Here is a 14,052-nt window from a genome sequence, read left to right as displayed (position 1 = left end):
GTTTGCAAAAAGTAGATAGTAATAGATCTAATAGATGCTGGCATTGTAAGATAGAAGTGGGGACATTAGATCATTTAATTTTCTTTTGTCCCTGTATTAATGCTTTTTGGAAAATAATTTGGCCCCAAATTAATAATTTATTAGAAAATCATGTTGGACTCTCATATGATACAATATTATTTGGAACAGCAATGAGAACTCAAAGTCCGATATCTGCAAACAACAATAAACTTTTATAAATTTTGACAGGGGTCGCCATTCAGCAAATCACTCAAAATTGGAAAGATTACACTAAGTTAAATTACACTTTTTGGTGGAATTCAATTTGTCATATTTACAAAATGGAAAAAGTAATGGCATTACAACATATTCATAAGTTAATAAATAAGTTATATTCATAAGTTTAATAAAATCTGGGGACCATTGACTAATTTCTCTAATGATCAGATATCATGGCACATAGATAGAGCATATAGGGGGGCTAGGGAGGGTAAACTTTTGTAAGGATATTCTGATATAAAATTCTGTTAAAAGGGATTTCTTTACTTTACAATATAAGAGTAATTGATTGTAATTTCAAGTGTTTATTAAAACTGTATGTATTACATATATTTCACTTGATGTAAGATATAAAAAAGAATAAAGATTTATAAAAAAAAAAAAATTAAATTCTGATGGTGGGTACTTCTTTTAAAACAGGCATGAGACATCTGATAAAGAAAATGTTGTTGGGCCTCCTGTTCAAGTGCAAGTTCGAAACACCAGGCTAGGAATCTCAACATTTTGGAGTTTGGAAAAGTTTGAGGATAAACTTGCTGCAATGAAGGAGCTCTATGAGGTCTGTGACAATGAGAGTAGAAAACATCTTTATATAGAGCACAGTGTTGGCATAGACTAGAAACAGTGATGGTTTTTGGTGTGGTACTCGCACCTCTTGAGTAAGGATCGAAGAATGCTAGCTTCTGTTTTATTGCCTATGTTTAGACCAGGCTTATATTAAAGAACAAAATACTTGTTTCCCTTATCTGTAGTTCCACTATGCTTCTACAGAGAAGATTTGTACTATCCATCAAAGATTGGAAGTTAAATAGTTATTTAAATAGCTTTCTTGCTCAATTGTCAATTTTCTATCAAACAGTCCTGGGTTCAGAAAATAATTAAGTTTGTGGCAGCTTGGCTAGACTGAGGTGATACAGTCCTGCTCCCAGCCAGAGGAGATTGATCTAGCTTCTAGGCAGTTGGGGGCTAGAAATTTGAAATTGAATTGGAGCTGTACCTATTCTAGCATTCCCTGTCTTCCAACCCATAAGTAGAAAAGGGAGGTTGGGGCTGGTAAGTGCTAGATTACATTACATTACATTGTTGTTTGTTTACTGCATAACCTTATTTGGTTATGGGGTTCGCAGCTTACGAATCTGAGACAATCTCAGGAATTACAACAAAATAACGGATTGTTAAGTCCTGATCTTACATTACAAAAATTTATCGAATAGATGGATACTGAAGTGATGGGTTATCCAGGGGTAGGGAACTCCGGTCCTCAAGAGCCGTATTCCAGTCGGGTTTTCAGGATTTCCCCAATGAATATTCATTGAAAGCAGTGCATGCAAATAGATCTCATGCATATTCATTGGGGAAATCCTGAAAACCCGACTGGAATACGGCTCTCGAGGACCGGAGCTCCCTACCCCTTGGTTATATAATGTGTCTATATTTACCTGTAAAAGCTATTTTGGGGGCATCTCTTTTTCTTAATGTTGACATACTTAAGAAAGTGTATGTTATTCCTTCATTAGAATGATACCAGTAGCAAAGATGATGACGTCTTTTATGATCCTGCCGATCAGTGGGAACCTGATATAACAAATACGTCCATTTCATCTTTTTCCCGAAGAAGGTAAAGAAAAACCTTTTGATTTGTTTTTTCTTTATCCTAATCATAGTAAGTTTCTGTTATACTGTGTGGATATTTTATGCAAAGTTTCTCTCGATTCAGATGATTGAGAGAACTATGTTAGTAATTGCCTACCTTGTTGTCTAAAGCCTGATATTATCTGTAGCTCCAACATGTACTTCTGGGTATCTGACTTGTGGGCACTGGTGTTTGGGTGCCTCCTCTTTCGCAAAGGCAGTGTGCTGATCTGTGTTGCATCTGAAAGTTGTGTTTTGTCCCCCTTAATTCAAGACTGTATGGCTTCATTGCTCTTTGAGCCTCTTCTAGGATTCAAAGGCCATCTGACCCTTTGTTGGTAGGGCTGCCCTTCCTCTCAGGCATTCTGCCTTTCTTCACTTCCATCTTCTGCAGGGCTATGATACGCATAAGCTCAGAGCGGGGCCACAAACTGCCTCAGCTCAGCAGTGCTGGCCAGTGGAGAGGGCTCCAATCTTGGGCAGAGTAGACACCGAAGAGGGAGTGGAAAATATGAAAAAGGATCTGCAAAAGTTAGAGGAATGGTCTAATATCTGGCAACTAAAATTCAATGCAAAGAAATGCAGAGTAATGCATTTGGGGATTAATAATTGGAAGGAACCGTATATGCTGGGAGGTGAGAGGCTGATATGCACAGACGGGGAGCGGGACCTTGGGGTGATAGTATTTGAAGATCTAAAGGCAAAAAAACAGTGTGACAAGGCGGTGACTGCTGCCAGAAGGATGCTGGGTTGTATAAAAAGAGGCGTAGCCAGTAGAAGAAAGAAGGTGTTGATGCCCATGTAAAGGATGTTGGTGAGGCCCCACTTGGAGTATTGTGTTCAGTTTTGGAGTACCGTATCTGGCGAAGGACATAAGAAGACTTGAAGCGGTCCAGGGGAGGGCGATGAAAATGATAGGAAGTTTATGCCAAAAGACGTATGAGGAGAGACTGGAAGCCCTGAATATGTATACCCTAGGATTTCTGGACATGTCCAGAGGTGTTACAGAGTAGAGCGGGTTGCTTCAGAGGATTGAAATGTTTCATACGGTGTTAGTTAGTCTTCATGGATTTCTTGAATAGCAGGGTTTTTATTTCTTTTCTGAAAGTTTGTATTCTGGGGTCGCGATTAGTAGATTGGAGAGTTGGTGGTCTAGTTATGCTGCCTGTGTGGCTAGAAGGCCATCGTACAGTTTTTTCCATTTGATGTCTTTGATTGGAGGGTATGTGAATGGTGTCTGGATTCTCCTGTGTCTGGTTGTGGTAATTTGGATTAGGCAGTTGTTCAAGTAGGCTGGGCTGTCACCATTTATGGATTTAAATAGTAGGCAGTAGAATTTAAATAGTATTCTTGCTTGAATTGGGAGCCAATGTGAATCAAGGTATGCCTCGGTGATGTGGTCATGTTTTCTTAATGATTAGTCTCAGGGCTGTGTTTTGTACTGTTTGTAGTTGTTTTATCATTGTTGCGGGGCAGGGGAGATAGAGGATGTTGCAGTATTCAAGGAGACCTAGGACTTAGGGACTGGACCATGAGCTGGAATTGTTTTCTGTTGAACAATTTTCAAACTTGCCTTAGATTTCTCATGCCCGCAAATGATTTCTGTATTGTTTTGTTGATTTGTGGTTGCATGGTGCAGCATCTGTCTATCGTCATTCCCAGAAGTGGTTTACAATTTATTAAATGCAGGTACTTTCTAATTCCCCAGTGAGCTCACAATCTAAGTTTTTGTACCTGGGCCAATGGGGGGTTAAATGACTTGCCCAGAGTCACAAGGAGCTGCAATGGGAATGAAATATAGTTCCCCAGGTTCTCAGCCGACAATGCTAACTGTTAGGCTGTTCTTTCACTCTAATTGTTGTCTCAGAGTTTCTTTCTGAAGGGAGACTTTGTTTAGTCACTGTGTTAGTATGTCTGGGAGATCTTCTCACCACTTTAGACATCAAGGAGGAGCAGGATGTAGCCCCCACAGAAATGGGGAAATAATAGAGACAAGGCAGCTTTGGTTCACATGAAGCTTTTGAGTTTAATACATTTCATAAAATATGGCTGAAATGCAAGTGAGATACATTTTGAAACTGATTTGCTTTTGCAGCTGAATTTGTATTAAGATTTAGAAAAGAAACACTTAACCGTACCAATGAATAAAGGTCAGGTGTCAAACTGAACATGCATGAGATGAAAACTGAAATGCTTTACTGGTGGTTTGAGGGGAGAATTCACTAGTATTGTTAGAAGAAATTACAATAGATTATTTTTAAGGAGGAAATGATTAAAAAATATCCCTGACCACAGAAACAATAATATATATTATGACATGTTAAAAAAATAGGAATTTATTACTGGGGCTTGATCTGTATTTCAGGAGTCGAAGTCTATTGAAGAACCGTAGAATATCTGGATGTTTGTATGAAATAAGGGTTCACCCCATTCAGTCTCTTCAGACATCACATTCAGGAGGTAAGGACCGGCCAATTAACTGGATTCAGCTTATTTTATGATGTTAGGAAGCCATTTTAAAAATTTAATGTAGGGTCTGTGGGCCAAGAAATGGCACTTACTCTTGACTGCAATTAATTTTCTTTTTCTTTTTTCAAGTTTCAAGTTTATTAAAAGTTTGTTGTACACGCAATATCAAATACTGTACTTCAATGCGTATGACAATTTAAAATTGGGAGACAAAATAAAACAATTTGCACATATTTTATTTTTTTATTTTTTCAAATATTTATTAGGAAAATGAATTTTCAAAGGGAAACTTGTTGCATATTTCTCTTTGAAAATTGAGGTTGGCTGATACTACTATAGAAATCATATGTGAAGATTGCAGGTTTAAATCCCTGCACGTTGTCTGCCATCTTTACCCTCACCCTAGACCTTCTTCTTTGTACCATGCACACAAGTACCTGCTCTGTGAAACAACATGGATACTTTTATCTGCAGATGGAAATGACAGTTTTCAGCTCTTAATTTTATCTCGGTAGCTAGGTAAAACCCTTTGAAAATTGCCCTTGCAAATTTAAATTTTTCATGCCAATGATTTTTATGTTCTTCAAATTGCTTTTCTTTATTTAGAGTTTACGATAACAAGAATGCTGACGGTGAAGTATGAAATTAAATTTTTATCTGCAGACATAAAAGTTAGTGAAGCACTGTATGTTCAAACACAGTAGGTATTTCTCTGACCCTAGACGGCTTGAATAAGTGTGTACCTGAGGCAATAGTGAGTTAAGTCACATGTCCAGGATCTTAAGGAGCTGCAGTGAGACTTAAACCACATTCCTCGTCAGCCCACTGCTGTAACCTTTAGGCTGCTCCTCAAACAGGCTATGATAGTGCATGTTAACCAGTGTGCTTAGAGGTGTGACTTAAAGAGGCTTTAACCTGCTTCTAGCAGAGTTACTGTAAGATATTGTATACTGTAAGATGAAACATAGGATGACTTGTTCTTTGTCAATATATGGACAGCAACAGAACTGCAGCATTCTTGTATCACTAAAACCACCACAGCTTCCCTGCTCATACTTCAAGCAGCAAACAAAAAAAAAAACACCCCCTATTAAAAGGAAATACAACTATTGCAGCTGCTCTAAAGACCCTATGATAAAAGTTGGTTAGATTTTCTGTATTCTATAGCCTGTGAGCTGAATTGCAGAGTTTTCAGTATGAGATTGCCAGACAAAATGATGATGATAGTGTCTTTACTGTCCATGTTGAAAAAAAAGAAACAAAATTTGTTCTGCAGTCAATTGAGTAAAACAATTGTTGCAAACTTTCATTTTTCTAAATTATAGCCTAGAATTATAAGTTATATTGTTTTAATGCCACATTTTTTTTGCTCTTACCTGCACCTGGAATTTTGTGTGTATGGTGGCAGGAGGAAATGCACTGGGGATTTGAGGATGGCCTCCTTGCTTCCTAAATGAAGTTCTTAAGGGGACCCCCTTGAAACTTGGAATTGGCAAGAAACTGATATGAGCCTGTGTTAAGTGAGTTTGTCCACTTCTGCTGTAACCAAGCATAGTACTACTTTAGATTCTCTATCTAAAAGACATTCTTAGTTATAAGAACATAAGAAGTTGCCTCCACTGGGTCAGACCAGAGGTCCATCCCGCCCAGCGGTCCGCTCCCGCGGCGGCCCATCAGGTCTGTGACCTGTGAAGTGTGACCTGTGAAGTTATACATTTTGGTGGAATTTGTTATGCCACATTTACAAAATGGAAAGAGTAATTGCTTTGCAGAATGGGAATTATAACAATTTTAAAAAGATCTGGGGGCCATTGGCAAATTATTGTAATGATTAGGCATCATTTTTCACTGATAGTATATTTATACATAAGGGGGTGGGGGGATGGTATAAATTTCTTTTTAAAGGTTAATCATTTAATAAGTTTAATATTTATATGATATATTTGATTATAATATTTTAAGGGAAGGGTGGGTGGGGAGGGTTTAATTTATGTATTTATGATGACATTAGTAAGAAATTCAAGTGATGTGTCAAAATATTTAATGATGTAATATTGTGCACTTGTAAGATGATAAAATGAATAAAGAATGGAAAAAAAAAAAGACTTCTTTGACTTAAACTTTAGTAGAAAACTTTAATTTGCTTTTTAAATGATTTTCCAGTTTTGCTGCCTTGATGTCTCCATTAGTAGAGAGTGTTCTCTCAAGAATTGAACCAGCATGATTTAGATTCCTTGTCTGGACTACAGAACTACCCCTAGTTGAAATTTGGACTGTGTTTTTCTTATTTTTATAGACTTTTGGTATAATTTTTGAAGACTTTAAATTCTGAAATGTAAAATATATGAATATTCCTTGACATTATTATACTCTTCTTTTTTTGAGTTACTATGAAACACATCAATATTTTGATAGAAGCAAATACAGGTGGTTTGCAGTGTTTCACTTGCTCAGTTTGACATGCACACACTCTTGGATTGGAATTATTTCATATATTTGTTTCTCCAAATTAAAACAGGGTTAATGAATAAATCCAGTAGTGTAACTGATAAATCCAGCAGCGTGACCTCAGATTCTTCAGAAGCCTTTTTACCTGGAATTTGCAAAGATTTGATTGGTTCTGCACTGGAGATGCTGGGAAGGAGTTACACTGAAGAGAGGAGTGTAGCAGATAGCTTGATTGCCGCCTTGCTCACTGTTCATACTGGAGTAAGTGCTATTTTCAAGGCATATGAGCAGCAGGATGAGGACAGTCATGAAAACTGTAAGTAATAGGTACTGCTCCACTCTATGGTAGTAATGCAAGTTATGTTAATTGCCTGATTTACTGAGGTTTCTTTTCTCATTGTATGTTTAATTACACGGGAAGAGCATGGTAAGTCTGGCTCAACATTTCTGTTGTTTGGCACATGTTTTATCTAGTTGTTTATAGCAGGGCTAATACCCCAAATATTAAAAAAATAATTTTCCTCCCAAAATGTACTGTTTACTAAGCACCCTGGGATATGTAGTTTAGAAGAGTCTTTTGGATTACATGTCCTACAGTACTACTTAGCCTTGAGCATGCAGACCAGTGTTCTTGGCCACTTCACTCGAGATTCAGCTGTCTGAACTCTTGTTTTGGGAACCTACTCTCAACCAGAAAAAAATGCTGATAACCTGTATGGCTTCCATTCAGGACCTGTCTCCCTCAGACATATTGCTATATAGAGTGCTGATAAGTAAGATTAATGAAAAGCTTCTAGAGGACAAAGGGAAATATGAAGAAGAAGCATTTGGTGTGCAGAGGTGCAAAATAGATAAGGACACAGGGACAGAATTTGTCACTGTCCCCATCCCTGCAGGAAACCATCCCTTGTCATTCTTTAATGTGTATTTCAACCTTTTACACCAGCATTCTTCAGTGCGAGGCTTGAGGGGTCAGTGGTTCTGCCCATTTATACTCTGATTCTTCCCACTCTCCCTAAAAAATGACATGGGGATTGTTTCCCATGGTTATCTGCGAGGACGGGGATGGTGATGAAGCTTTATGAAGAATGGAGACTTGTTGGGGAAGAAAGATAGCCAGTAGTTAAGAACAATGGGGGAACCAACTGGAGAAAAATGCTAAAGAGAGAAATGTCTCCTTCTGGTAGTACTGTGGGACTATTGCTAGGGGGCATTTTGGATCCTGGCCAAGGCTTGTGTGGGAGCAGATTATATGATAGGTAGGCACTTACCTTCAGAGGATATCCCATCAACCAATAAACATGACCACTCATCACCACAAGGCCCACTATACCAACCCCCTCTTGGCCCTTGCCACCTTACCTTCCTTTCCTGAAATTACAGAGGTGGTAACTGCCTCTGATCCCATTTACTTACCACTCTCTCCCCTATTGTCATCCCCTCTATCTGCCATATTCTCAACCTATCACTCTGCACTGCAACTGTGCCCGACTCCTTCAAACATGATGTTACATCACTCCTCAAAAAAAAACCCTCGCTGGACCCTACCTGCCCTTCTTAACTATCATCCTGTCTGTCTCCTCCCCTTCTCATCCAAGCTACTTGAACATGCTGTACACCAACATTGTCTTGACTTTTTCATCTTATGCTATCCTTGATCTGTCTCAATCGGGCTTTTGCCTTTCTTCTACAGAAACTGACCTTACGAAAGTCTTCAATGACCTGCTCCTGGCCAAATCCAAAGGCCTCTACTCCATCCTCATCTTTCTTGATCTATTCATAAGAATATAAGAATTGCTGCTGCTGGGTCAGACCAGTGGTCCATCGTGCCCAGCAGTCCACTCACGCAGCGGCCCCCAAGTCAAAGACCAGTGCCCTGAATCTAGCCTTACGTTCTGATTCAACAGGTAAGGCTAGATTCAGGGCACTGCATCTCAAGGAGGCAGTGCATGCAAATCTATCTCATACATATTCATTGTGAATATCCTGAAAACCTGACCTGCCTGTAGCGTTCGAGGACCAGAATTGCCTACCCCTGGTCTAGAGGCCCTGAATGCTAGGGTCTTGAACCAGCGAGTTGCTTGCAGAAAACTGTCAATCATTGTTTTCCAGCTACTTCCTAGGGAGCTGTCCTGCCCCCTCAGTTTGCTTTCTGCAAAAAAGTTGTTCAGAAGTGTTTTTGATCTGCTCTGCGGTTTTAATATTTTCAGGTATTTTTGCTCAGTGTTCTTTGGAGGCTCAGTGCCTAGAAGTTCCCACTTGGTAGGACTTCTGCCTGGGAGAAGACACAGACTCGCACTGCGGATGTCTGCTGTTAGCGGGATCATCCCCTTGAAGGCACCTAGCTAGCCAGCCTGCAAATATTTTTTTAAATTTTATATAGCTCAAGGGCGGCCTTCTCCTGTGTAGTTGCTCACATCCCCAATTTCAGTCAGGAGCTTGAGTGCAGGCTGTGTGAGCTCCTTCCCGGCTCAGCCAGGACTAAACAGTGGGCTAGCTGTGTGGTCTTCCCTCACTTTTGCGGCATGGGTCTGGGGGTTGAGGTTCAGTCCGACCTTGGTCCAACTGGCAGCCAGAAGACCAGGTTTGTCCAGTGAATCTGAGAGACAGACTTTTCCTTTTGATTCCAGCTGAAATCCTATGCTGAAGCAGGCATGCACCACATGGCACAGTGAGTAAGGCTATTGAAACCTATGGGGAAAATTGAGGGAGAAGTCCTTAAAAGTTAATTTGAGGGTTTTTGACACCAGAGCCCAGGTCCTCCATCTCCAAGACCCCTTTCCCTGTGATTTTCTTTCCTTTAGGGAAATCTCCAGGGGTTGTTTTTTGGCACAATTTTTCTGGCTACGGCCATCTTGGAATTTTATATGATCTTTTATTTTCTATTGCCTCACTCTGCCTCAAAACCCCTTGACTGGGATGTACTGCTCAGGCCTTTTTACCCCTATATCATGCCAGGTTTGTGCTAGATGGCCAGCTGAGGAGCGTCAATGTCTCGCATGCAATGGAGCGCACGGGGGAGTTGTGGGAGCCTAGGGCTCAGCCTCCTCCGAGTCCTCAAGTGCTGGGAATCAGCAGGAGGTGTATCCCCAGAAGTAGAGACCCATTCTAGGACCCTCCAAATCTGTATTGGCCAAGCGTAGTCGCGTGAGAGCCATGGAGCCTAGGAGGACTGGCAGGGAGCCCTACCGGGGTCGGACAGACCCCCAGTACTCACCAGACGATGGCTGAATACTTCCATGACAAGATTTCACAAGATATCCTTGAATTCACTGTAGTGTCATATCCTTCTTCACTATCCACCATCCATTCTCCTCACCTTCAAGCTCACACCATCCCTTCTTCCTTCACCCAAACAACTCAGGAAGGTCCCTTTGCCTGGTCCCACCCTCTTGACCCTCTGTCAACTATTGCTGACTTTTTTTCCTTCTCTGAAACCACAGAGGAAGAAACCGCACAACTTCTGTCCTGTCCCTGATGCCTTCAAACATGTGGTGGTTAAGCCGCTTCTCCAAAAACCGTCACTAGACCACACATTCCCTTGCAACTATTGCCCTGTCTCCTTTCTTCCGTTCCTATCCAAGCTACTCAAGTGTGCTGTTCTGTCACTGCCTTGACTTCCTTTCATCTCGACAGATTCTTGATCCTCTATGATCAGGCTTTTGCCCCAACACTCCACAAATACTGTCCTCACCAAAGTCTGTTCATGGCCAAATCTAAAGTCCTGTTCTTGATCCTCATCCTTCTTGAGCTGGCTGCTGCCTTTGATACTGTTAATCACTGCTTACTTTTTGATATGTTGTCCTCACTTGGATTTTGTGAATCTATCCTTTACTGGTTTACCCTCCTACCTCTCCCATTGCACCTTCAGTATATGCATTGGTGGGTCTTCCTCTGCTGCTATCCCGTTAACAGTTGGCATATCCCAGAGTTCTGTCTCAGGATCTCATCTTTTCTCTCTGCACCTCGATACCCTGATAGTCAACTTCAAGAAAGGTCAGCTGGAACAGACCTGGGAGTCTTGTTTGACTGAAAGTGCATGAAGCAAGACTTTTCTGTTTCCAAGCTCAAGGGGAAAGAGGCTCTTTGATCTCTGACCCAGATGTCAATCTGTTCATTAAAGGGGCTCTGCGGTTGTGCCCTTCCTAGAACTTTAACATTCTGTTAGGTCTCTGTACTACTCTGCATGAGCTCTTAATAGGAGGCTTCCCTTTTGGATCTTAGTCAAGACAGTATTCCTGGTGGCAATTATGTCAGCAATATGGATATCAGATTTAACAAGCTCTTTCCTGCAGGAAGCCGTTCCTTAGGTTCATGGAAGCAGGGCTCTCCTTATGCACAGACTCATCTTTCTTGCCAAAGGTAGTCTTGGTCTTCCACATTAATCAGGAAGTTTGTTTGCCTGCTTTTCGCCCTACATAGTCTAAGAAAAAGGATAAAGCATTGCATTTGCTGGATGTCATGCAAGTGCTTCTTCAGTACCTCGAAGTTTCAGATCATCTTTTTGTTCTCACCATTAAGGCTAATAAAGGGAGACCGGCATCTAAAGCCTCAATTTCCAGATGTATTAGTTTGGCCATTTCCTCCACGTACTGTATGTGGACTGTGGTAAACAATGATCGATCGCACCAAAAGCACACTCCACTAGAGGAGTTGCTGCCTCATGTGTGGAGATTAGGGCTGTCTTCTCTGAGGAGATTTGTAGAGCGGCTACATGGTCTACCCTACATACCTTCACCAGGTTCTATAGGGTGGATGTAGGGAAAAACACCGCTTTCGGAGGTAGGTTCAGCAGGCCCACTCTAAAACTCTGGGGACTTTGTGTGGGTTGTTTTTTTTTTTTTGGGGGGGGGCCATTTTACAATCTTATAGACAAGCATCCAATACTTGAATACAGATCTATAATAAACTCACTAAATCTTACAGTGAGATGAATCACAATATAGGAAAAATTATATCGTTATTTAGTGCACAATTAAGAGACCAAGAAAAAAAGTAATAAAAGGAAAAATCATATATTTCAAAAAGGACAGCAAAGATGAACAAGTTGGCAGCTGGTCCATTTTAAGCTATGGGAGAGACTATTGACCTTATTCCTCCCTCGTCCTTAGCCACAATAAAGTTCAGCAATTGCTTTGGTTCAAAAAATAGGTTATTCATTGTAACCATACAGTCTAGTTTCAGTCTGCTTGTCAGCAGGTCATGTGAGTAGCTACAAGCTCTATACATGTTTGCTGCTAGTTGCACAAGTTTGGATGTTATTATGTTATTGCCTATGTTTATTACAGAACACAACAAAATTGTAGTGTTGAGGATTTTCCCCATTTTCCTCCTTCCTATTATGTATTTTATTATAGTGCTACTTGATTGCTTTTGTACAAACTGAGGGAGAAGGAGGTGAAGTTGGAAAACACGATTGACAATTTTCTGCAAGCAACTTGCTAGTTCAGATATAAGACCCTAGCATTCAGGACCACTAGAGACATCTACAAGAAAGAAGATTACCAAGGTAAAAACCTAATTTTTCTTTATTTACCTATAGCAGGTTTTCTCGGAGGACAGCAGGCCTGTTGTATCCTTACAACCCTCCTACCTCCCCTGGGAATTGAATTCTTATCTAGCTATTTTGTATTATTGAGGATCCTGCATCAATACATTGGGTGAGAAGGCATTCGAGTATGCTTGGTAGAGCTGCTGCCAAAAGCCTCTTAAAGTTATAGAGTGCTTGGTAGCATCCACACTGGGCTTCATCAGGATGTCACTTAGATGTAAGGATACCAGTCCTCCTATCCTTGGAGAGCACCCGCTACAGGTACGTAGCTTCACTGTATAGTGCCCTGACTCCTCTCTCCTTTTTTTTTTTTTAAGTATTTGTTCTTGACCGTGCTGCTCAAGAGAACAGCGTAGTGATGACTTCTGCATTTGATAAGCTGGTGATTCTAATAAAACACTGGCTAGACAGATTTCCACAGATAGATGGATTCCGTAAAATGAATGAAGAATTGCAACAAGAGGTGAAGAAGTTGGGTGGTTATTTACAGCTTCTTTTGCAGGTGATTGAACTGATTCCTACTACTGTACCCTAAGATACACAAATAGAATGATTATTATATAGATGAAACCTTTTTTGTGTAGATTGGCTAAAATTGTGTTGACATGTAGTAATTTAGTGGCCTTTTGCTTTCTGAAAAGCTATACTGAAAGGATTAAGTGGTGAAGATACAAATGATGTATCATATGCCCTGTGTCTGAGGATATTTACTCTTGAGTTGTGTGGGGACCCATTCTAAAATTATCTTGATTTAAATGACAGAACATCCTGTTGTGTTTAATTTCTAATTCAAAGTCTGTTATAAAGATATTTATTTAATTTTCTTTACCATTTCCCAAGGGAGCTCAGAATGGTTTACATGAATTATTCAGGTACTTGAGCATTTTTCCCTGTTTGTCCTGGTGGGCTCAAAGAGTAAAAAAACAACCCTTCTTGAGGGAGCGTATGTATTGGGATAGGCAACACGGGGGTATGGGGGTCCCTGACTTTCTTAACTATTTTTATGCAGCTCAATTACAAGTCCTGTTTCATTGGTCATACCCATCCCGGCGCTGGGTTATGCTGGAGCAAGAAATTCACTCTCAGTATCCCCTTGCGGCACTGCCGTGGCTCCCGTGGAGGTTCTTCGGGATGTTGCCCAGGAAGCCCCCTTTGGCATTGCTTGCACATTACAGCTTGGGTTCAGAAGTGGAGGGCTTGGTTCCTGAGGCAGTGTTATTTTTATGCTACCTCTATTAGGTACGCCCCTGGTTTTTTGCCAGCGTGGGAGACTGGGAGAGGAGCGGCCTTCGGGTGCTGGGTCAGCTGGTTCTTCAGAGGGAGCTGATCCCATTTGAGGCATTGAGTGCTACCTATGACCTCCCGGCGGGGGATATTTTTGCTTATTCCCAGCTCCGGGATTTCCTAGGTAAGAGAGTTCTTCCTGAATGAGAGGGGCCGGATTCTGCATTTCTTCAAGTGTTTCGAATGGGCTCTGGAGTGGTACTTATCTCTAGATTGTATAGGGCCCTCTTGCATAGTTGCCCCTGGTGAGAACTTATGGGGAGGTCTTTGGACTTTCCACAATGGGAGCAACTTTATGGTGCATTGCTTAGAGTCTCCTTGGCCACTCCACTGATTGAACAGGGGTTGTAAGATGCTCTTTCAGTGGTATTACACTCCTGAGAGGTTGT

General features: G+C 40.9%; 1 protein-coding gene across 3 annotated transcripts in view; it reads left to right on the top strand.

Annotated features, from left to right (window-relative positions):
• Positions 1 to 14,052, top strand: part of KIF14 (kinesin family member 14) — a 152,864-nt gene that overhangs the window by 103,741 nt on the left and 35,071 nt on the right. For all 3 annotated transcript variants that reach the window (XM_033916674.1, XM_033916672.1, XM_033916673.1), the window contains exons 21-25: positions 700 to 838; positions 1,797 to 1,897; positions 4,277 to 4,371; positions 6,899 to 7,144; positions 12,697 to 12,881. In XM_033916674.1, coding sequence (XP_033772565.1) covers positions 700 to 838; positions 1,797 to 1,897; positions 4,277 to 4,371; positions 6,899 to 7,144; positions 12,697 to 12,881 — 766 coding nt within the window. The remainder of the gene's footprint in view (positions 1 to 699; positions 839 to 1,796; positions 1,898 to 4,276; positions 4,372 to 6,898; positions 7,145 to 12,696; positions 12,882 to 14,052) is intronic.

This window comes from Geotrypetes seraphini, chromosome 12 (assembly GCF_902459505.1).
Source record: "Geotrypetes seraphini chromosome 12, aGeoSer1.1, whole genome shotgun sequence".
Lineage (NCBI taxonomy): Eukaryota > Metazoa > Chordata > Amphibia > Gymnophiona > Dermophiidae > Geotrypetes > Geotrypetes seraphini.
Note: the sequence above shows the minus strand (reverse complement) of the source record. Positions and strands in the feature narration are given on the sequence as shown.